General features: G+C 47.7%; 1 protein-coding gene across 2 annotated transcripts in view; it reads left to right on the top strand.

Annotated features, from left to right (window-relative positions):
* The first annotated feature begins 1,568 nt into the window (after positions 1–1,568).
* The window catches only part of EDC4 (enhancer of mRNA decapping 4), a 36,163-nt gene continuing 16,437 nt past the window's right edge, over positions 1,569–21,294 (top strand). The window contains exons 1-17 of one of the 2 annotated variants that reach the window (XM_075765203.1): positions 1,569–1,768; positions 5,707–5,863; positions 6,876–6,987; positions 7,650–7,749; positions 9,192–9,381; positions 10,420–10,567; positions 10,674–10,778; positions 11,684–11,793; positions 12,347–12,430; positions 13,017–13,112; positions 13,941–14,043; positions 14,494–14,674; positions 16,474–16,546; positions 17,006–17,097; positions 17,648–17,844; positions 19,908–19,996; positions 20,799–20,952. In XM_075765203.1, coding sequence (XP_075621318.1) covers positions 1,690–1,768; positions 5,707–5,863; positions 6,876–6,987; positions 7,650–7,749; positions 9,192–9,381; positions 10,420–10,567; positions 10,674–10,778; positions 11,684–11,793; positions 12,347–12,430; positions 13,017–13,112; positions 13,941–14,043; positions 14,494–14,674; positions 16,474–16,546; positions 17,006–17,097; positions 17,648–17,844; positions 19,908–19,996; positions 20,799–20,952 — 2,070 coding nt within the window. In that variant the 5' untranslated portion in view covers positions 1,569–1,689. The remainder of the gene's footprint in view (positions 1,769–5,706; positions 5,864–6,875; positions 6,988–7,649; positions 7,750–9,191; positions 9,382–10,419; positions 10,568–10,673; positions 10,779–11,683; positions 11,794–12,346; positions 12,431–13,016; positions 13,113–13,940; positions 14,044–14,493; positions 14,675–16,473; positions 16,547–17,005; positions 17,098–17,647; positions 17,845–19,907; positions 19,997–20,798; positions 20,953–21,294) is intronic. The other variant, XM_075765204.1, reaches the window with a different exon arrangement.

The following is a 21,294-nucleotide window of genomic DNA, read 5'->3' as shown; positions in this document are numbered from 1 at the left end:
TGGTTTTACTGATGAAGGCAGTTCAGGTATCCCCTCGGCCATGCAGCTTCTTTTTCCCTCCCTCTTGGCAGCTTTTGTAACAGAGACTTCTCACTCAGCTTTTACCGCTGACAAGTTAGTTCTCAGCTAAAAAGCCTCAAATAATACACAAGGATGACAACACTCAGGGTAGCCTGTAGTTAATTATGTCCACCCTCAAAGCTAAACAGGATAGGTATTTTCCTCCTTGGATGTCACTCCAGGAGTTTGTATCCTGCTGTAAAGCCCTGGCCAGGCTCTGTCTAGCATTCCTGCCTTATAATTGGTTCTGGATGGTAGAACCAGTCACTGTGCAGGTATTTACATGGTTGGCTGTTGTGTACCTTCCTCCCTGGAGGCGGCAGTGTTCCATCAGTGAAGGGATGTATGGAATTAATCTTCCCGGCACGCGAGATGGCACAGGAGCAGAATCACGCTTGCTTTACCTCCAGACCTCACTGAGCCATTAGGCTCCAGTTTCCCAGGGCTTAGCACGCCTCACTGCACTTGCTTTTGAAGTCTATGAACTTGGCATTTCCCTTTTTGAGACTTTCAGGAACACCGGGCTGGAGTGTGTTCGTGCTAGTCGGTTCTCAAGCCTGGCTGCTCTGGCGTTTGAATCGGAACGGAGCTTTCCTGGGCTCTCCAGTTCTCTACTGCAGCATTCTGGTATAGTCCCTGCTTCAAACAGGGCTGTTCTGTTGCTGCTTCTATGCTATGAAAGTCACGTACAAAGTGACTTTCAGTACAAAGAGGCGTTTTGTGTGGTCAGCACTAAGCGAGGGTCCTGGTATAAAGCTCCAGGTCGCAAGGGAGCGTGGCAGGGGAGGGAGGATCTCAGAATAGGTCTGGCTTATGAACCCAGTCTGCTAGGTCAGTAAGCCAAGAGAGCGCTTGCTTAAAAATCAGGTTTGAGGAACGATATGCGTGACAGGTGTTAGTTTAACAACTACCTAAAATGAGATTCTTTTAGGCCATGAAAAGTTCAAAGCAGTTATCCTCCAAAGTTGGTGGTGGTGGTCTTCCTGGGGCTCTTTGTCCTCCTTTCTCCACACTGTCATTCACTCCCGGTTCCTCACCAGCAAGAGACAGACACCCGTGTTTCCAACACACCACTGCTTAACATTTCTGAGATCTGCAGGTCCCTTGTCAGCCCCAATATACACAGATTTGCCGTCTCATTTCTCACACCCGCCGGTGTTAGACTGAGCCCCGGTAGTCACCTCCTGCCTCGGGAGGCCTCTCTGGAGGGACGCTCTGTCGGTGTCACCTCACGGTACCGGAGCTGGGCGGGCAGTTCGCTCCGAGGGGGCCCGGGCCGGTGTAGGCGCTTGAGGCCTGCGGCAACCGGCTGCCCCTCCGCGCCCGGCGGGGCCAACGGAGACCAGGCCCGGCGGGGAGGAGGAAGGGAGCGGCGGGGGAGCTGCCGGGCCGGGCTCCCGGCGCGGTTCTCGCCGAGGGAAGGGGCCGGGGCCGCCGGTCCTGGCCCTGCCGCTGGCTCCGCCCTGGCCCGGCTGCCCCCGCCCCCCCGCCGCGCCCGGAACCCTCCGTCCCGGAGGCGGTTTCCGCCCGGCGCACCAGGCCCGGACCGGAGGCGGAAGCGTGGGCGGCTGGCCGGGCCGGGGCAGCGCGGTGGCGGTTGTGCGGGCGGCGGGAAGCGGGCTGGGCCCCATGGCCTCCTCCTCCAGCATCGACATCGAGGACGCGACCCAGCACCTGCGGGACATCCTCAAGCTGGACCGGCCGGGAGGTGAGGGGCCGGGACCGAGGGGGTGCGGGAGGCCGCTGCCAGCGGGCCAGGCCGGGGTGGGGCCGGCGGCCGCGCTGTCCTGTCCCGGGCCGGGGCCGCGCCGGGCCCGTCTCCCCTCGGGACGCCGGTGGCATCGTCCTCCGCCGGCCCCGTCCTGCCCGGGGTGAGGGGGGGGGTCCCGCTCGGCCCTGCGGCTCTCCCCGAGGCTCTCCCCGCCGTGTGCCGGGCGGGTAAGGAGAGGAGCCGGTGAGCCAGCTGGAGGAGCCTGACTTGTGGCACAGGGCTCCCGGCGCGGAGCGGGAGCGGCTCGGGCCCGGGTCTCACCGCTGCTGCCGGGCCCTTCTGATGCGAGAGCCCACCGGCACTGCCCTCCTCCAGCCGAGGGTCCCTGCTCTGCCAAGAATGTTTCCAGTTTTCCCCAAAGTGTCTCGCTGGGCTCGGTGGAAGGGGCTGTCGGGCCTCTCCGAGATCCGTGCCATCCCCAGACCTGATGAGGTAATGGTCTGAAGGAGACTCAGAGCCTGAATGTTCTGTAAAAAAACCTCAGCCTCTGGGTAGAGGACAGAATTCCTGCCCCTGTTGCGCTCCTGTTGAGGGAAAGGCAGGAAGAACGCGGCTTTTCAGTACGAAGGCGCTGCTTCCAAAGCAGCTGCCGCGTGGGCTGCCTTTCGCACGGCCAAAAGGATGAGAGGTGGGATGCAGGATTGCTGCGGGACGGGTGTGGAGGCACCTGGGGTGATGGAGCAAATCTCCAGGAAGCCACCTTCGTTAGATTTACTACCCATAGCAAAACTTCTCATTACTTGAAGTAGTTTCTCTTGCTTCTGGAGCACTTGGGTGCTCCTGGATTATAATTTGTACAAGAAAATAAATTTTTCTTCACAGTACAGCATTCTGTACTTGAAAGACTGCACTGAAAATGCAGAGATGGGGAGCACTTGTTTCACAAGCACTTTCTAACCTGAAAGGATGCGTCATGGTTGGAGCTGTTTCTGTTTTCTCAAGGTGATGTGACTTTCCCCTGCAGCAGCTCCTCTTGTGGGTTGAAGCAAAGTAGTTCTTTTCTGAGTATGGCTTATGTCTTTTAGTTTTTCTTCTTTCCTATTCATTCTCTTTGTACCTTCTCCGACAGCTCTAGTGCACAAGAAGGCAGTTGAGAGGAAAAGGAGCAAACAGTAAGTCAAGCAGCGAGGAACCTGTGGTGGTTCTCAGCAGAAATCACTGCCTGGGGAGTAACAAATAGACTTGGAAGAACTGGATATAATAAAGCGAAGAGCTTTACCTGAAAGCCTCTGAAAATCCTGTTGGGATGTCAGAGGAAAGGGAAACTGGGGGATCCTTCGAGGCTTTTGAAAGAGAGTAGAAGCAGCCTTGTGAATTAATCGTGTGTGTAGGGCTAGTCTCATCTGGCATAAAGTTGCTGTAGTCATGGTCCTCTCTAGTTTCACTTTCTGTTATCTTACTTCTGTTATCTTCTGTTTCACTTACAGATTTTGATTGCAAGCAGAGACTAGTGTAGCTGCTTTCCAAAGCTATTGCCACGAAGAAAGCTTTGTTGTACTATGTGCACGTAGCTATGAGCAGCATTATGTTATTCTGGGTGCTGTCCAGGCAGGTGACAAGAAACACTCCCTGCTCTAAAGAGTGTAGGACTGTTGTAACACTCTTTTTTTTTTTTTTTTTTTTTTTTTTTTTAATAAATTCTGCTGGATTTGGTGATCGTGAAAATACGATCCACCACCAAAGCCTGGACACGGTTTTCTCCCAGTTTCCACAAACATCGCCCATTCCTTCGGCAGCCCTTGCCCTTTTTGGATACCGTGCCCTCCGCGAGGGCCAGCTGCACGATCAGACTGGGGGCATGTCGACAGGCGGTCAGTGCCAGCGTGCCACGGAGCAGAGCCCCTGCTGGGTTGTGGGCAGGATCCTTCGGTCCCCACTGACATCTCTGCTGATAACCAGGTGTTACGTGGGCTCGCCCTACGCGTCTGACGGTAGCAGGGAAGTGTTCTGTTCCGTACAAAATGCTGGCGCAGGTGATGGGGGGACAGGAGGGGTTCAGTATCTCAGCTCCGATTGCTCCTGTTTTCCCGCTCTTTAAAAAGGCGATGAATACGACCGCACTTCTTTCCCTTTGGAGGCCTAGATCTACCGGTCCAGGTTTTGCTCATGTACCTACTGACCACTGAGCCTCTTCCCTTCTTCTGTGCCTTCAGGACTGTGTGCAGGCCGCGCCTGTGCTTGTCTGGCTCCCACTGAGATAGTGATGGGCTAAGCCCCGTTCCTGAACTTCGATGCTCTGTTGTTGTGCCCATCAGGCTTCCTTCCTCCTTCCCTTTCCCATGGAGCGAATGTCGCTGTCCTGCTGTCCGTAAAAGAGCAGATACACTTACGTGAGGCATTTCTGTTGCTGCAAATAGAGCAAAGAACGTATCATCTTTCTCTGGCTGCTTTTTCTGTAGTGACTATTTTCCTGCTTTTGCTTGCAAAGGCTGAATTGCAGTTGATGGAAGCTGCTGCTGCTGGACAAGCACCTGCCATGTGCTGTAGGAATAAAGGGTGCATCTTCGTCTTGGAACAGTAAACGCAGCACGCGCGTGTTAGGTGGTTACAGGATCACGCTCCCTGGCCTGAAGTTTCCTTGTGCTGCTGCAGTTTTCTTCGTGCGCTGCAGGTAAACTGGGGTGAGCGCCCTGATGGTCTCTGCGCCGGGACACCCTGTCGCCGCACAGGCTCTTTGCGTCCCTAGCGTGGTTGCTGATTTAATGACTTTGTTCACAAACAGGCAAGTTTTAAGTATTCTTCTGGCAAATGAATAATAGCTGCAGTTACTTCTGTAGGCAGCAGCACTCATCCTGATATGTTAAAGCCTGTTTGGTAACTGAAAGCTTGCCTTGCTTTCAAAGGACGTGCCTCTTGCCCACGGTTTGTTACGTGTGCTAGTAACAGAGGAGCTTCTGGTCCTGGGAGCAGCCATTTTGTGAGAGCTCAGCAGCAGTTGTTACCTGGCAACAGTATACGAAATTTCAGTTTTCAAAACCAGTGAAAATTTCAAGCGAGGAGTTGGCTGAGACAGGAGGCCTTGACTTCGGTGTTGATGTGTAAGCGCAGATGGAGCGGGCTTGCTCCCCAGTGGGGATCGTCAACTATTTCCCTTGCTAGTGAAATAGAAGAGTCTCCTTCACCCCGTTACGTCTGTCCAGTGCTAAAAGCCTTCAGAAGGGATGGAGGCCTCCAGGCAGCTTGTGCTAGGCCCAGTGTACAAAGGCAGGGCACATGCGCTCTTCAAAGCACAGGTAAAACTCTGAATAAATGGTTGCTTTATGCAAAATTTGAGCCTTGTAAACTTCTATGGGATTAGTCGGGAAGAACTGAGGAGTCCCGTAGGCACAGCAGCACAGTTTTATAGCTAAGTTACCCAAACACCCGGGCTTTGAGGTCAGGTCTCAGTCAGAAGGCAGTTCTGGAAAGCAGAAAATGTGTAATTTCCAGCTAAGCACTGTGTTGCTGGACTTCAGAGATCTCTCTGCAGGCAGGAGGGTTGGAAACGGCCCTTCAAGAACCCTTTGGTCTGGTGCTGGAGTATGAGGTTTGGTAAATCTAAATTACCAGCTTAGTCTTTCTGATCCAGGACAATTTGCTCCTTGAACCTGGTAAGTCCTTGTACCTGTTCTTTGGTGTTTTGCTGGTCTCCTGGGATTGCTTGTGTAAGAAAAGAGCTACGACTTCACCCGTTTGCGTGGAGATAAGTTTCTTATGTGGAAGGTCTCTTACAAGTCCTTTTTGGAGAAGAATACTTTTCCCAGCCAATTCAGCATATTCTACCTGATAGACCGGTAGAATCTGACCAAAAAAACCATCTGGACGTAGTGTATTTCAGAGCACTATTTCTTTTAAATGGTTATTTAAATGGTTATTTAATGTAATTTCTTTCAAAGGTTCAGTGAATGAGAACCAGAGACCGTCAAATTCCTATAACGGAGACCTGAATGGACTGCTGGTGCCTGATCCCATTGTGGCTGGAGATGGACCTTCTTTGGCGAAGCCGGTGCATCGCAGCATTTCTTTGGGAGCCCTGCAGGACAAGCAAGTCATGTAAGTTTTGTTGAAAAAAGGCTGAGAGTGAACAGAAAATGGTTAAAAGTTAGATCTGGTGAGCCTGGACAAGCATGCTGGGAACCTGATGGTCAGTTTTACGTTGAGTTCAGGTGACGGCTGTGAGTCCATGCTGTTGGTCAGAGCTTTTGTAGCTTTTATGAGGCTGACGCATGGAGCCTGCCATCCCTGCCGCTCAGGAACCCACGAATATCGGCAGAGCTGTTCAGAGAGAAGGGCAGCGGGACTGGCCGCATGGCAGACGTCGCAAGTCAGGACAGAGGTCACTTAGCAGGGACCTGGGCGAAACTTGGCGTTCTCATGTAGACCTCCAACTGGACTCTCTCAGGGACCCAAGGTACCCGAGAGGTAACTTACACCAGTTTGCAGTGCGTTAGACCTTGCACTTGTTGAAGTATTTCTCTCCACGTAACTTGGAACAGGGCAAATGATCCTGAGCCAGATCTCTACCTCTTTGCTCAGTTGTCTATGTACATCGGTGTGTCTTGGACAGTACGTGTCAAGAGAACGTAGGAACTAATTAGTGTAATGCTTGGCTTCGTGTGCAGACTCTTAACGTCAGAGCTTGTGCAGATAGCTTTTGTTTGGGTTCTCTGGTCATAGTTTTGAGCGAGGATGCAGTGAGAACCGTGAGCAGCGTGCACTGTTGTGGCTGAGGTTCAGCTGGTTGGCTTTGCTCTCTTTGCACCTTCCAGCGTTGGGTTGTAGTCACGGCTACATTAACCACGTGTAGGTCTGTGCTCAAGTCAAAGAGCCTGGAGGTTTTTAAGCTGAACAAGCCAAGTGTTTGGCATTCTCAAACCTGTGGCACATGGGGAAGGGAGACTTAACTAGGTAGTTTCTGGTTTCGATTGTTCAGCTCAAACCTAGGTGCACAAATAGTCATTCTGCATTGCTGTTAAAATTATGAATAGCAAATATCTGACCTCTGTTCTCTTTCTGTAGAGTCCTGTCTGATTATTTTTTTTTCCCCCTTTGTTTTTCTTAAAAGCTGCCTTTCCGGTGATGACAGCTCCACTTGCGTAGTGATATCAGCAAAAGATGTGGAGATAGTGGCCAGCAGCGATTCCAGCATCACCAGTAAGGCCAGAGGGAGTAACAAGGTAAGGAGCAAGAGAAAGCATAGTTCTCTCTCTTTTTTTTTAGTCCCATCAGCTCATGCGAAAATATTTTAAACAGAAATGATCTTCTTTCCTGTGTTATAGGAGTTTGTAATTACGTAGAAGTTTGTTTTTCATAGATAATACTGAAGACAAAAATGAAGAGGAGGATCACTGCTGTAATTCCCATAGTATTTCTTAATTCTTTGCTCACAGAGACAGTGCTTATCAAATAAGACCAGGACTCAGTTTCTTAGAAAGCAGTATTAAAACTAAAAAGCAATTGCCCATGCAGCAAATGTGTTTCTATATTTCAAAAAAGTTTCCAAGATCTGGGAATTCAGACAGTGCTGATGAAGGGGTAAAGGCTACTTTGCTGCAGTTGCAGGGTGGAGTGTTGTTCTGCAGCATGACGAATTCAGTGAGCTGCATTTCTTCTTGCAATGGGAGGAAACGTTCATCGGCCTCCAGAGCTCTGAATGTTCAGGGCTCTGCTACCTGGTGTTATTCGATGTGCAGTTCTTCTTACCAACTGCTGCTTCTAACAGTTTCCTATTAAGCATTACTGATCTTCCCTAGAGGAAATCCTATATTTGGCAGGTTTGTTCCAGGAAAAAAGTTAATTCCAGACATTTCTGATGTTTTCTTTTCTTTCTCTTGAGCAGGTGAAAATACAGCCTGTTGCTAGATATGACTGGGAGCAGAAATACTACTATGGCAATCTGATAGCTGTTTCAAACTCTTACCTGGCTTATGCCATTAGAGGTGAGATACCTTCTTGTCTTGGATGCGATTTGTGTTCTTTTGCTCCGTGTATCTCTAAAAGAAGCAAAGTTTGCATCAGAAGGAGGTAACTGGCAGTAATTGAAATGCTTCTTGCAATACCCAGATCAGAGTGCTGTTGTAGTGGGAATATAAGTGAAGTTGGAGCTATGGGGGAGGGAAGATTTGGAGGTGTAGGAGAGTTTCTACTGAGAAAATAAAGCTTTTCTGAAGTTAGAGATAAAAGAAAGAGGAGGACTCAGTAGGGATGGAAGAAAAGTTGAAGGATTGCATTGGTTCACTGAACAGTAAGCTGACGTTCAGATTACTCCTCTAATTAAATATTTCTGCAGCAAACAAGCTTCTCTGTAGCTAAGCACAGAAACAGTCCCGTGGTAATTTGAGCAGATAAATGTTTGTGTTGGACTTGCTTGTATAAATTTAGAGTTGAGTTTAAGGCTAAATATAGAGGAGCCAAAGAGCAATGCAGATGCGGTGTATTTTGCAGTAGGAAGGGAGAGAAAAACAGAACAACGCAGGGAAAGATTGTTCCACAACAAATACGAAACAAATGAACACTTAGTCATCTGCAATGTTTCTTTCTACTCTCAAACACACAGCGTTTGGGGCTTCATCAGCTCTTCCCTTTCTTCTTGGTTCTAACCCATCAGTCTGGCCTTTTAATAAATCTACTACTCTGCTCCTGTGGTTTTTTTTCCTAGCTGAGGTTATTTTAGAGCAGCTTTGGGGTGTTTCACCCTTTTCTGAAGTATTAAAGCTTGGGTGCAGTAGCAGTATGGAAACTTTGCTTGGTGTGTGCATGCTCTAAAGCATGTTCTTCTCAGTCGTGCAAGCCAAAAAGCAATACTTTTTTGCCAGGGGAGTGTTTATGCTTTTTACATTCCCCTTAGAGAGGATGTATTTGAGCTAGCTGCCTCTCAGTGACTCCTTTGCTCCACTTACTGAAAGCGAAATTGCAATTAAAATTAATGTACTGTCACGAGGTCGGTCTTGGAGGTTTAGTAGCTTTGTCATGAACTCAGGATAAAGATTTAGGCCTTGTGTTAAATGAAGGCATCTTTCTTGAGAATAATCACGAGAAGTCAAATCCTGTTGACTTCATTTTAAGTAGAGCAACTTAGAATTTGCAGTGCTCAAGAAACTGTAGAAGATGTGGGGAATTAAGCTGCCCTAAGGCAGGCAAAGTCCTTCTTGATGCTGCTGTTCCAATCTTCTCTGCCAAAGCTGAAAAGTGCAGCGTTTATCTGGATCTTGAAAGGGCTTGTTAACGTGGTACCTGCTGATAGGGGTTATCAGTGTGCTGCTGGTGACAGCTGATGGCAGGATGGGTGCTGGAAACGACAAACCGATGGATGGAAACAAAGGCAGCCCTGTGGGGAAACCTCACGGGTAGATGGTGACTTCTCCCTCTGTCTTTTCTGCAGCTGCCAGTAACGGCTCCGCTATGGTGCGGGTGTTGAGCGTCAGCACTGCTGAGCGGACCTTGCTGAAGGGATTCACAGGCGGTGTGGCAGACCTGGCTTTTGCTCATCTCAACTCCAACCAGCTGGCGTGCCTGGATGAGGCCGGCAACCTTTTCGTCTGGCGCCTGGCCATGGATAAAGACAAAATCCAGTATCTTGTCAAAATATGTCTCATAAGAGTCTTTGTGTAATGGTTAGATGTGAATGCAGCCTCAAAATTGCAGCTGATTTCGTAGCCTTTTCAGGATAGCAGCTTGCAGGGGGAAGGTCAATAGTTCTGCCCCTTCCAGAGTATCAAATCAATCAACCCGAGCCTGTATTCAGCACAGTCATTATGTGAAATTGCACGTAACTTGAAATTCTAGGAGTGACACCTCGGTGTTCCTGGTCCATGCAAAATTAGTCAGTGAGAAGTGTCAGTCTGTACTAGCTGGCCTTACACATGGACAGTGTCATCTTGACCGTGTGACAAAGCTTTTTACTCACATTTGTCTGGTTTTAGCTTTTTTTCTCAGTTACTTTTCTGGGGAAGAGGATGTAATACTTCCTGCTTGCTATCTTCCTCCCAAACCTGACGTCCCTCTTCTTTTGGTGGTCCTGAAATTTATTTTCAGTGTTTGATTCACTGCCCTAATTTTTTTCCTTTTAATTGCTAGGAGTGACGGCTCAGTGCTTTTCAGAAGCACGTCAGTCTGTGAGATATGTCGTCTTAGGTTGTGGCTTCTTAAATTTTAATTGTATACCATCATTTCAAGAGCAGCTGGAGCAAAGGTGGTTGTGGTTGTTTAAGGTCTGATTTGTATGGGTGGACCGGAGCACTCAGCCTGGTAGCTTTTCTGTGTTTCTGTGGTAGTGCTCTTGCAGTGCTAGCTGAAATAATTTAATCTGTCCGTCAGCAGTCGCGTGGATTGCACATTCACATGTGGCTGTGTGCTCCTGTTGTGCTTGTCCTGTGCCAGCAAGAGAAAATTATGAGAACTTGTTAACTTTTGTAAGCTTATCCTCTTCTGCCAGTGAAGAAATGCTAGCTTGCCACCTTTCTTAGCAGAATCTGATTTCTTTTTGAATCTCAATGATCCAAAAAATCTTGAGGTTTAGTAGTATTCACCAGAGGACCAAGCCTGAATAGGGTATTGCTGAGTGTCGGTAGCACTGCCAGAATGTTCTGTTTCTTAACCGTGGTGATCAGAGAGGAGATCTTGGTTAACATCAAGCGACCTGACAATACCCCGTTGAACACCTCTCGAAGAATCATCTGGTGCCCTTTCATCCCAGATGATAATGAGGAGAGCGGTGAAGAGGGAAGCCAGACGTTGGCGTTGTTGCATGAGGACAGGGTAAGGAAACCTTGCTTTTGAAACGTTGTCCCTTATTTATTTTGGAGGGAGAGAATCTAATGAAGGAAAGAGCCAATATGGATCTGCCCACATCTTTGTTTTCCAGGCAGAGGTGTGGGACTTGGACATTATCCGAACAAACAACAACTCCTGGCCGGTGGAAGTGCCTAGCATCAAAGAAGGCTTCATCGTAGTGAAAGGCCACAGCACGGTATAAACCTGTTTTGCTTTCTTTACTGCCATCGCATAGGTGGTCGCCACAGATCACTTAGGTTTTCTCTGGGTTATAGTGTCTCAGGAGCTGCAGTCCTTAGGACAGTTGGCTGTAAAAAACCACAGTTTCTCACCCATCCCCACTCTCACCCACAGCCTACTGGTTATATATACATTGATAAGTAACCCTTGTTTAAAGAGCCAAGGTGAATTTGTAGTCATTTGCTTTGAAGATGCAAATTTTCCTCTTGGAAAAACCCATCTGTATTTCCAAGGGCCTGTTTGACAACCTAGGCTGGATTTCAACTATTTTGTTTTATCTCCTGGTAAATGAACACTTTAACACTGCAGTCGTTTACTGCTGGGTGAGAGGGGGAAAATTAAGCCCAATGTCATCTTTTTTCTCCTATGATTTCCGTGATGAGTATAGTTATGAGTACAGTGGACCAGGACTGTAGGTGATATTTTGAATATAAAAGAAACAACTGGAAGGAGTCCATTTTCACTTCTTGACCGGGATGATGACAAAGTAATTGTATCGCTTAGGTGAAACAATTATGATTGTGAAACCATAGTGACTGAAAAGCCAGAAGATCCCAAACCAAAATGAGCTCTGTTCATAACGTGAGTAATAGTGGGAACAGGAGCAGCACAATCCATTGTACTTAAATTTTCTGTCTGGAAAAGGTGATCATTAATTGTTATTACAAAAAAAAAGTCCTATCAATTCTTCTGTGAAGGGCTAATTTGCCTGGTGACATGTCTGTTAGCACAGGAGGTCAGAGTGATTTCTATCAGACTGATAGTCAAATTCCTGTTTGGAGGGAGTACTCTTTCTTTCTCCCCAAAGAGCTATGAAATGACTTCTCTGTGTCTTTTTTTTTTTCCCCCCTCTCTGTTTAGTGCCTGAGCGAGGGAGCACTTTCTCCAGATGGAACTGTGTTGGCCACAGCAAGCCATGATGGTTTTGTCAAATTCTGGCAGATCTACATTGAGGGGCAAGACGAGCCAAGGTAACTGGAGAATTAGAAAATGAAGGATCTCGGAACAGAGAGCAGCATTTTCTCTGTGAGAATTCCCTTGTTACAGAATTACCCGCGATGATCATTCTCGGGCCATTATAAAGATACAGGATGAATATAAAATAATTTGTTGCTGAAGAGTTGTATCACTGAATATCACACGTGCTCAGGGTTTGGTGAACTTAGGGGGGAGAAAAAAAAATGCAGAGGGCTGTGTCTGGAAGCAGGAGTTCTGTGCTGTCCCTGCAGAAAGCTTCTCTGAGCTGTTCTTCTCAGTGTTGACTTCTTTAATGTCTTGTGCCCTTGTTAAGGCACCAAACCAAATAGCAACACATGATTTCTGTTATTCTTTTTGTTTGTTTGTCACAATCTATGGTGTGGGCTGTGATCTCCATACTTTGTATAAGCTTGTACAAGCTGATAACACCTGGTGGCTGCTGACTTAATGCTGTCTTTGGACAAGGGGTGATGTGTTCAGCACCCACTGTATATATTCCTTATGTACTACTCCCTGCACGCTCAGTCTTTTCTGATTCTTTCCTAGGTGTCTTCATGAGTGGAAACCCCATGATGGCAGGCCTCTTTCCTGCCTGCTCTTCTGTGACAACCATAAAAAACAAGACCCAGAGTAAGTCCCCAGTCCAGAGTGTCAAAGTTTAGTGGTGTCTTCTAACTCTACCTTTGGAGGGTTCCTTGTAACTGCATTGTACTTGTAAAAGTTCAGCTTTGCAGCAGGAGCAAGTCCTGACCTCTTTGTAGTCAGTTTTCTAGTGATGGAGAAATAAATAAGGCTCTGGAGCACAGCCTAAAGTGACCTTAATCCTAGTGTCAGTTCCATGAAAGCAATGAAAAATCTGAATTGATGACTCCTTTCAAGGCTGTGGTTTGGTCAGTTTTAACTGGCCTGTTATCCTTCAAATTTCTGCTGCAGTTGATTAGGAAGGAACTGGTTTGGGTTTTGTTGGGTTGTTTCTTTTTTTTTTTTTTTTGGGGGGGGGTGGCTTTTTATTCTTTCTTCAGTAAGTTATGCCCTTGGGGTTCTTGAGAGCGGTAGTGGTTTCTAACCTGCCTCAAAGGTAGAGATCTTCTGGGAACTTTAAGACACAGTTGGGCAAAATCAGCTGTGGGCAGCTTGTGAGGAACTCTCCTGTGAAACGCCATTATGGGAAGGACCAGGTCTTCTTTAAAAGACTCGAATTCTGTTGTGCCTGCAGGGTTCCCTTCTGGAGATTTCTCATCACAGGAGCAGATCAGAATAGAGAACTGAAGATGTGGTGCACTGTGTCTTGGACCTGTCTGCAGACCGTCCGGTAGGTGTCGATATGCCAACTCCCCTGAGAGGTTGGATTTACTTTGAGCAGGGGATCATAATAAAGCTCTCAGTTTCCAGGTACGCTTATTTTGCAGAGGTGATTCTCCAACAGAGTCTACTCTGGCCCCAGTTAAAGCCTCCTCCTTTACCAGTCTGACCTACCTGATGGAAGCTGTCAGGGCTGTGGCAGACTGTTGGGTCAAGCTTTGGCAAGGCCAGGGAGGTTGATCCCTTTATACAGTCTCCTTGGTGTTACCAAGACATGTTGTCTTTGCTTTGTTCTGTAGAGCAGAGACACACCTGTACGTAAGGAGAGGCGTTCCAAAATTGCACGCCTTGAGTGCCGCCTTCTGTAAAAATGCTAGCTATTCAGTAACCAATCTATGTTCTTCTCCAGTTACTGCTTTTTCTGATTTAAATAATGAGAAGCTACTATATGGCTATATGGACAGAGCTAAAGCAATTATACAAGCTTATTTGCCGAAGTCCAGAAGTTCAAATTCTGCTTTAGTCCATCCCTTCACTCAGCTTATGTTCCCTGATTTGACTTTTCTGATGGTGGATCGTGGTCGCTCTGATCACATGCACACTTAAAGCTGCTTCTGAAAATTGCCCTGTTCAAGTGAGAAGAATATGGCATACAGCTGATCGCTGCTTTTTCCACCTCATACTACAGAAGGTCCAAAACTGGTTGCACTGTAAAATAGCTGTAAACTCCTTAAGATGTTTTTTGTTTTAAATAATGCAGTTTCATAGCAGTGTTCTGGTTGTGCTAATCTACCTTGCTTTCTGCAACCCCCCCCCCACCTCTTTTTTGTGGATTTAGCTTTTCTCCTGACATCTTCAGCTCCATGAGTATTCTTCCCAGCCTAAAAGTCTGCCTGGACCTCTCTGCTGAATATCTGATACTGAGCGACGTGCAGAGAAAAGTAGGTGGTTCATTTTATCGTTGGCTGCGTGGGTAATGGTGACAGAAAGAGAAACGGCCATCTGTGTGACTGATTCTGCTGCCTAGGCCTAGGATTTGCACATTAATGGCTAAAAATGCAGAGGCTGACCTCAGCTGTTTCACCATAAGATGACAAATGGCAACAATTCAGCTGATTAATCTTGAGGAGCCTTAAGGACTACTACTTTGCTCTCATTTGGAGGAACCTGTCTGGCACAGTAGGACTGAGTTCCTGATCAACATTGACTCACGTAGGAGTGTGCTTATTGTGGTGCCCTTGGGTGTTTGGTTTCAAATTTAAATGGTGCGGGCTTTATTCCTCAAGTTATTCCCATTGTTCCAAATCTCGTTCAGGCGCTAGGCTTTGTAGTCCACACGCACGTATACGTGGTCTGCTCTGAAAGCTCAGTGACTTACCATTTTCTTCTAGGTCTTGTATGTGATGGAGCTGATGCAGAACCAAGAGGAGGGTAAAGCTTACTTCAGCTCCATCTCGGAGTTCCTCCTTACCCACCCAGTCCTCAGCTTTGGCATCCAGGCAGTGAGCCGCTGTCGGCTAAGGCACACTGAAGTGCTCCCAGCAGAAGAGGAAAATGACAACTTGAGTGTAGGTAGGTGATTAAGAGAATTTGTCTGCTGTGAGATTAGGATGTCTTTCTCTACTGGCTTTCTCATGAAAGGCTGGCTCTCTTCTTCTCTTAGTCTGTATGAAATACATCCTGTGCAGCTGGAGTGCTTCAGAGAAGCACGGTAGAGTTGGGTACAAGGGACTTCTGAAGTCTCTGGTCCAACCTGCTGCTTGAAGCAGGACTGTTGCTGGTGGTAGTTTGAGTCACCTATGGTTTCATCTCGTTGCTTCTCGAAGGCCCCCAAACATGACGTTTCTGGCTCTGCTCTGGTCCCAGGGCTGTACCCTCTCCCAAAGAAAATGCATCCTAATATCCAACCTGGCCCTCCCAACCTGCTTGTAGCCATTGCCCCATACCACACAGAAACTCCGCTGAGGTGTTTCTGTTACTAAAAAGTGTTCCAGGACTGTGTGGGATGAAGTGACTGCAAGTGCCACTTTGGTTAAGGTACAAGATTAGCTGCTCCATATCTGAGCCGTGATGCTTTTGCACTTGCGTAACGTCACTGCCCGCATCAGAACACAGGGGACAGCTTCCTTTACAGCACAGTTTGATTCAGGCTCACGGGAGCACAAGGGTTCCTGGAGGAACTGGCAGGATGTATTTCTGTGGCTGCTTGTCCGAGTAAACTCTGTGTAGTTAAACATCAGAGGTCTTAGCGCATGGCCTTGGTTGCTTCTGAATCATACTGCCTGAGCTGTGACAGATGTGATGACAGTACGCAGTCTGAGTTGAAGGAAGCGGTGGGGTTCTCTATCATGTCTGGAAGGCATATTGCCAAGCCACAGAGCTTCTTGTAACAGAAACGGGCAAGTAACTCTCTCTTAGACGAGAGACACACGAGATGTCTTCTCTGGCTGTTACTACATTGAATATGATAGTGAATCCTGTGGAGAACTGTCCTGGGCAAGCATTCCTCGATCGCTGCCTCTCTTCAACTGTCGGCTTGCTCCTGATCACCTGCCTACCTTCTAGTAAAATGTGGAAAGTTGCTTTGAATAGCATCAACATATTTACTGTTAGAAAGATTCCTGTTAGAAGCTGTATGACGTGTTTCCCTATGCCTATTACTGTACATAATAATAGTTAATTCATGTTGGTGGTGGTATTTGTGGCATATTGCTCTGAAACGCAGAAGCAAAAATGATAGATAGGTGTAGCAAGTCAGGAGCAGACTGGGGCTGAAACTTCAGATCCCTGATTGGTGCTCAGAGAATTAGGACAATTCACATAGGAATGCCTAATACTTTTTTTTTTTTTAATGGTGAGTTAGTTCTATCTTTTCTACTCAGCCTCCTTAGCTTTCTTAGCAGTGACTGATACAGGTGTTGGGTGAATGTTGTCAGCACTGGCTGATGGGAAGTGATTGCAGAGCTCTTCATAACTAGCGTTGTTGAAAGCCAGGAGGGATGGTTGAGCCCTAGTCTGAATGTCTGTGCAATATAAGGTAACGTGTGTCTCTTAAAGTATATCCAACCGGTTGCTTCCGCAGCCAGAACAAATCACTAGCAGTCCCAACTTCCTCCCTTTACCTTTTTCTTTTCTTTTTATCTTTTTTTTTTCTCGAGACTTACTTGGCTGGATTAGAGCAAATGTGCTTGCTCTCACATTGAAAAGTAAAGAGAGCGTAGGATATAATTTCCCTTAACAGGGTGAATTCACTGCTTGAGGTGGAGAAGTGATGAAGCTGTATCTTGCTGGTTCATCTGCTGTGATGTTCTTCTAGTACTTTGTCTGCAGTTTCCATCCAACTTCATGTTTTATTTTTGTCTCGCTTCCAGAAGGTGCTCAGGGAGCTGGGGCTGTTGAATCAGCAGCAGGCGTCCTGATAAAACTCTTCTGTGTACACACCAAGTGAGTATGTGTAGCAGCTACCATGGGCAGCTGTCTGTGGCTGTCCTAATCCTGCGCTGACCTGTAGAAATTTAACTTCGCAATTCCTTTTGCTCATAACAAAACATACTTGGACCCATAGAAGCTTCTACCTGTGGTGTGCTCAGTGTGGCCTTCCCAGGAGCTAGCCCTGCATGGTGCTGTGGCAAGCTAGTATTTTTGTTGCCATGAGTATGCAGTGACTTAAGAGTTGTGCTCATGTGTAAGTGCTGGGAAACATCTCTTGAATGCTAAGGGTGCCAGAACTAGGTGACGCAGCTGAATGAGGATCAGCGCCCGCTGCTTCTATCACAGGCGGAAAACAGTAACGTGTATTCCAAAGGAATCAGTTCTGTGAAGAGGAATCTTCTGAGCATTAGACTTTCCTTGGTGATTCATAAACTAATCAGAGATGCCTGGTTTGTTTTTGGTTTTTTTCAGGGCCCTACAGGATGTGCAGATTAGATTCCAGCCTCTTCATAGTCCTGACATGAGCGCATCCATGCCTTCCCATGGCTCTCATGAAGAATTTGGTGAGCGTTTGTATTGAATCGCTCCTCAGTGTTGCTGACCCTTTAAAGGCCGTTGGTGGGGGGACAGCAGGACCCCGGTGCGAGTATGGAGCATGGGGACACGTCAGGCTAGGGGCACTAATGCTTTGTGCACACTTGAGTTCGCCTTGCTAGGTGATTTAGCACTTGTGCCAGAAACTTGGTGTTTGTCTCTTGTCAAGCAGAAGAGATTGCAGTGACAGCAGAGCTTTGGGAGTGGAGGGGACTGGGCTGTGTGTGGTGTGCTGTTTCAGTTCGTTCACCGGTCTGGGATGTGGCTGTTAAACTGGCCTTGCATTTAGGGAAGAAAGGACGCTCGGATCTCTTGCTGTCACAGCCTGATAACATCACTCTTTAGCATAACACGGGATTTGCTTTGCCCTAAGCTTTGATGAGGATGTTGCAGGGGTTTCACTCATTGTTTTTGGAAACTAGTATGGCTGGAAATGGCCTAAGTTCATACTTTATGGAATTAAAGCTTTAGCTTTCGGGGGAAGTTCCTGTAAATTGATTTGTATGTCTCCCTTGGAAGCCTTTCCAGACCACATGGCTGATCTAAGCACGGAAGGGCTGGGATCTGAAAAAGGATCGGTGCACGGCTCTCAACCAGACCTGCGGCGTATCGCTGACCTGCCTGTACCAGCAGACTTCCTTTCACTCTCAAACGATGCCAAACCTAAGCTGATGACTCCAGATGCATTCATGACACCAAGTACATCCCTCCAACAGGTAACCAGAGAGCAGCACTGTTACTGGTGGTACAAGGATTTGCTACTTTGGGGAACTCTTTTTAGGCAGTAGCTGAATGCAGAGCACACAGGAAACTCTGTGCAAGAAACCAAGCTTAGTAAAGATGTGTTGGCACATCTAAAATGCTAAGCTGGCCTAAGCTTTTATTGCAAGTGCTGTGTTTAGCCACAAAGCTGCTGATGCAACTGCGTTGTGTAGAAATACGGGTTTGCTAAATAACTACATCCAAGCTGGGAGGCTGGTTTACACATGTCGTTTGGGGTTGTGATATAACTATAATGGAAGAAAATATGCCATCTCTGCATATCCTGTCTGATGGGATCCTGTGGGAATGCGTGTCTGAAATGATCAGGTAGGTGGATGGGACTGTGGCACCTTCTGCATAAGATCTGCAAATCGTCCATCCAGTAGCTTGGTGTCTTGGTTTTTTAATCTAAAGCAGCAGGCCTTAACTTGTACGGAAGGCAAGTCTTCTGTGCTTGCGCCAGGGATTTCGGTATCAGGACGCATGTGAAGCATTTTCCTCGGGAAAGTGCTGCCTTTGGGTCCTGCTGGGCATTTCCAGAGGCTGTCTGACGGTGCACATCTGTCTAACTCAGCGCAGGTTTCTGCTGCCCCTTCTTGGTTACGCCAACAAGTAGAGGTGCAGGAGCCCACTGTTTCTTGGCCACTCTGCATCCAGATGTCATGTTAGTTTGTCTTAAACCCACCCAGATATTCTTGCTGCATAGCCTGCTTCTGTGCCTCTGCACTGAATTTGTGACTGTGTAGTTTTTCTCCATGTGCTTTCAGAATGGGAGTAGACATAAATTAAAAAGTATTTTAAAAAGTGCATCCTTTAAGAAAAAGTGATCTGCAACATAATTAGATGGTGTGTGGATTCCGCTGGTGAGAAGCTGTGGCGTTTTTCCTGCCTTCCGGTGAGAAATTAACTGTCAGCGGTTATTTGCCGTGCTGATACAGTTCTTACAGGCGAGGAGGAGAGTGCTTGTGAGCAGCACTCCGCGTACGCAGCCCACGGCAGGGCTTCCCCCTCCCGGGGAGGAATGCATGACTGTCACCACAGCTTAAACGTGCACTGGAGGAGCCTGGATGAGGATGGACAGCACATGGAGATGTGCAGAAATGGAGTTTGTGCTGAGTTGACTAAAGAGAGCGCCACCCCGGCCCCCTGGCGACAGCTTGGGGAGCAAAGAATAAATTAAACTCCTCCTAAAGGTTTTGATGTTGCTGGCAGAGTTGCTGAGTGCAGGAGTTAATTTTGTGCCTGAGAGGTAGCAAAGTTGTCCCAAGGGAGGAGAGAGAAGTTGATGGGGTGATGGTTGCACGTACTGTTTGCTGCAAGGAGCAGCTCACTCTTCAGTTTAAACAGTGCAACTGTTCCGTTTAAGCCTGGCTCTTCACTGCTACCTATTTCGCAGCAGGCTTTTCCCTGGTGGCACCAGCACCCAGGAGCTCTGTAGGCTGGACACAGCCTTGAGTTTAGCTCAGTCTCTGCTCTCTGCGGTAGGCACTGTCAAGCGTTAAGAAGCTTGGCCACCCTGGCTTTCCCAGCTGAGTACCTGTGTGCTTATGTTGGAGTTCTCTGTAGGTGTTTCTTGGTAGCCAGAAGCAGCAGTGGGGGCCAGCATATCCCACTGTGCTCTTTGCTGCTAGCCAGTTAGATGATAGATATCTCTTATTCTGCACTGGAGCATTCTACTTCCATGTATCAGCAGCTCAGGACCTAAACCCCATACAGACTCTGGCCTCGCTCATGCCAGCAGACCCGGACAAGAGCAGTTTGGCTCAAAGAACAAAATTGGGGATCTGGTGGCACTTTGTTTTGGGAGAGCAATTGCTCAGTGAAAGCACTCATGGCTCATGTGACGAGGATGCCTTCGACCAGCACCTGAGCACCCTAGCAGTACAACTCAACCTATTGTTTTTTCTATTCCCTCTTTACCCAAGACTCTTCTGGAGTTCCAAAGCCAGCATTCTCAAGTTAATTTCTACTGTTGGACTCTTCTATCACATCCTGACCGCTGCGTATTTTCTTCTAGATCGCTGTATCTCCAGGCAGCAGCGTCAGTTCCCTGACTGCAGTCACAGCCATGAGTAGCACTTCTGTCACAGATGCCTCTATGCCCAGGTAAATAGCGCGTGTATTAAATAATGCATCCGCAGCTGAACTGATGCGGTCCTTCAGGGTGGTGCAGAGCTGCAGTGCATAATGTAGGAGAGGAGACTGTAACCAGAGTTAGAAACTGGTCCGAGTCCCAACGTCCCTATTTGGGCAACTGTTTCCATCTCTAAAGCAGCTTGGAGCACGCCTGTTGTCATCCGAGGGGCCAACAGTAGCGTTTCGTTTGTGCCTCATAGGGATTCTCTTATTGCATCTCAGTTTTGGTGCTTTACTGCTTCTCCCAAAGGGCTGCTCCTGTTTACAGGTAAGAGAACACTGCAGCCACCAAGGACAGGGAGGTAATTGGGACCGTTAGGAAAATCTTACTAGTGTCACAGTGGGTTAGGCCGCATAACAGGTGAAAACTTCACTTCTGGAGGCTTGGAAAAGGACAAAGACCTATCCCGTAGTGTCCTGTTTCTCCCTAAACTCTGCGGTGTGCACTGAAGATATAACCGGTCCTTTCTCTCATTGACCCCTCGAATTCTAAGAGATTGCGATGCCCCTCTTTTTTTTGGGGGGGTGTGTGTTTTGTTTTATTTCCACCCAGCATCTCTTTGGGCTGTATGAGGACTAGGAGATGGAGGTGCTAGTTGACAGGGAGTAGCTGACCATGGTGGAAAGAGCAAGGGCTTGGAGAACACCGGTGAAGTTTGGGTTGGGCTCCTGCATTGACCTGCGGATCCCATCTCCTCACCTCGAGTGTTTGATGCAGTTCTGTATCATTAGGTTGGCCTGCTTGATTTGTTTGTGTCTCTGTTTTCTTCAGGCCATCGGAAGACTTGACTGTGAGCCCCAAGATGCAGCTGGACACCAGCCTCACGCTGAGTAGCAGTAGCAGCAGTCTCCAGACTAGTCCTAGGAGCCATTCAGTCCTTATCCCAGGCCTCCCTGACAAGCTAACACCAAAGGCTCCTGTTCCAGTAAGGCTCCAAATGTTGCTCCCTTCCTTCTCCTCGTGGGCCAGGGGACCTCTCTCTGTGGGCCTATACAAGCTGCAATTAGACTTATTTGGATATTAACGGGGACAGCAATTGCCCGTTGGAAAAGAGCCGCTGGCACAGTTCTGCAGCCAGGTTTAATGGAACCTGACCTCGTGTAAAGTGGCACGTCTCTGAAAACTAGACAGCTCTAGCTTGGTTGGACATGGTCAGCCTTTGTATTAGGAGACAGTGCTACCTGGAAAGGTTTCTTCCTCCTTCTTGGTCTGATGAGTCTGAAATAATCATTTCCTATTCCTAAATTTTTCTTTCCAGGTGTGTTGT

Source organism: Balearica regulorum, chromosome 13 (genome assembly GCF_011004875.1).
Source record: "Balearica regulorum gibbericeps isolate bBalReg1 chromosome 13, bBalReg1.pri, whole genome shotgun sequence".
Lineage (NCBI taxonomy): Eukaryota > Metazoa > Chordata > Aves > Gruiformes > Gruidae > Balearica > Balearica regulorum.
This window is presented reverse-complemented; position numbering and strand designations above follow the sequence as displayed.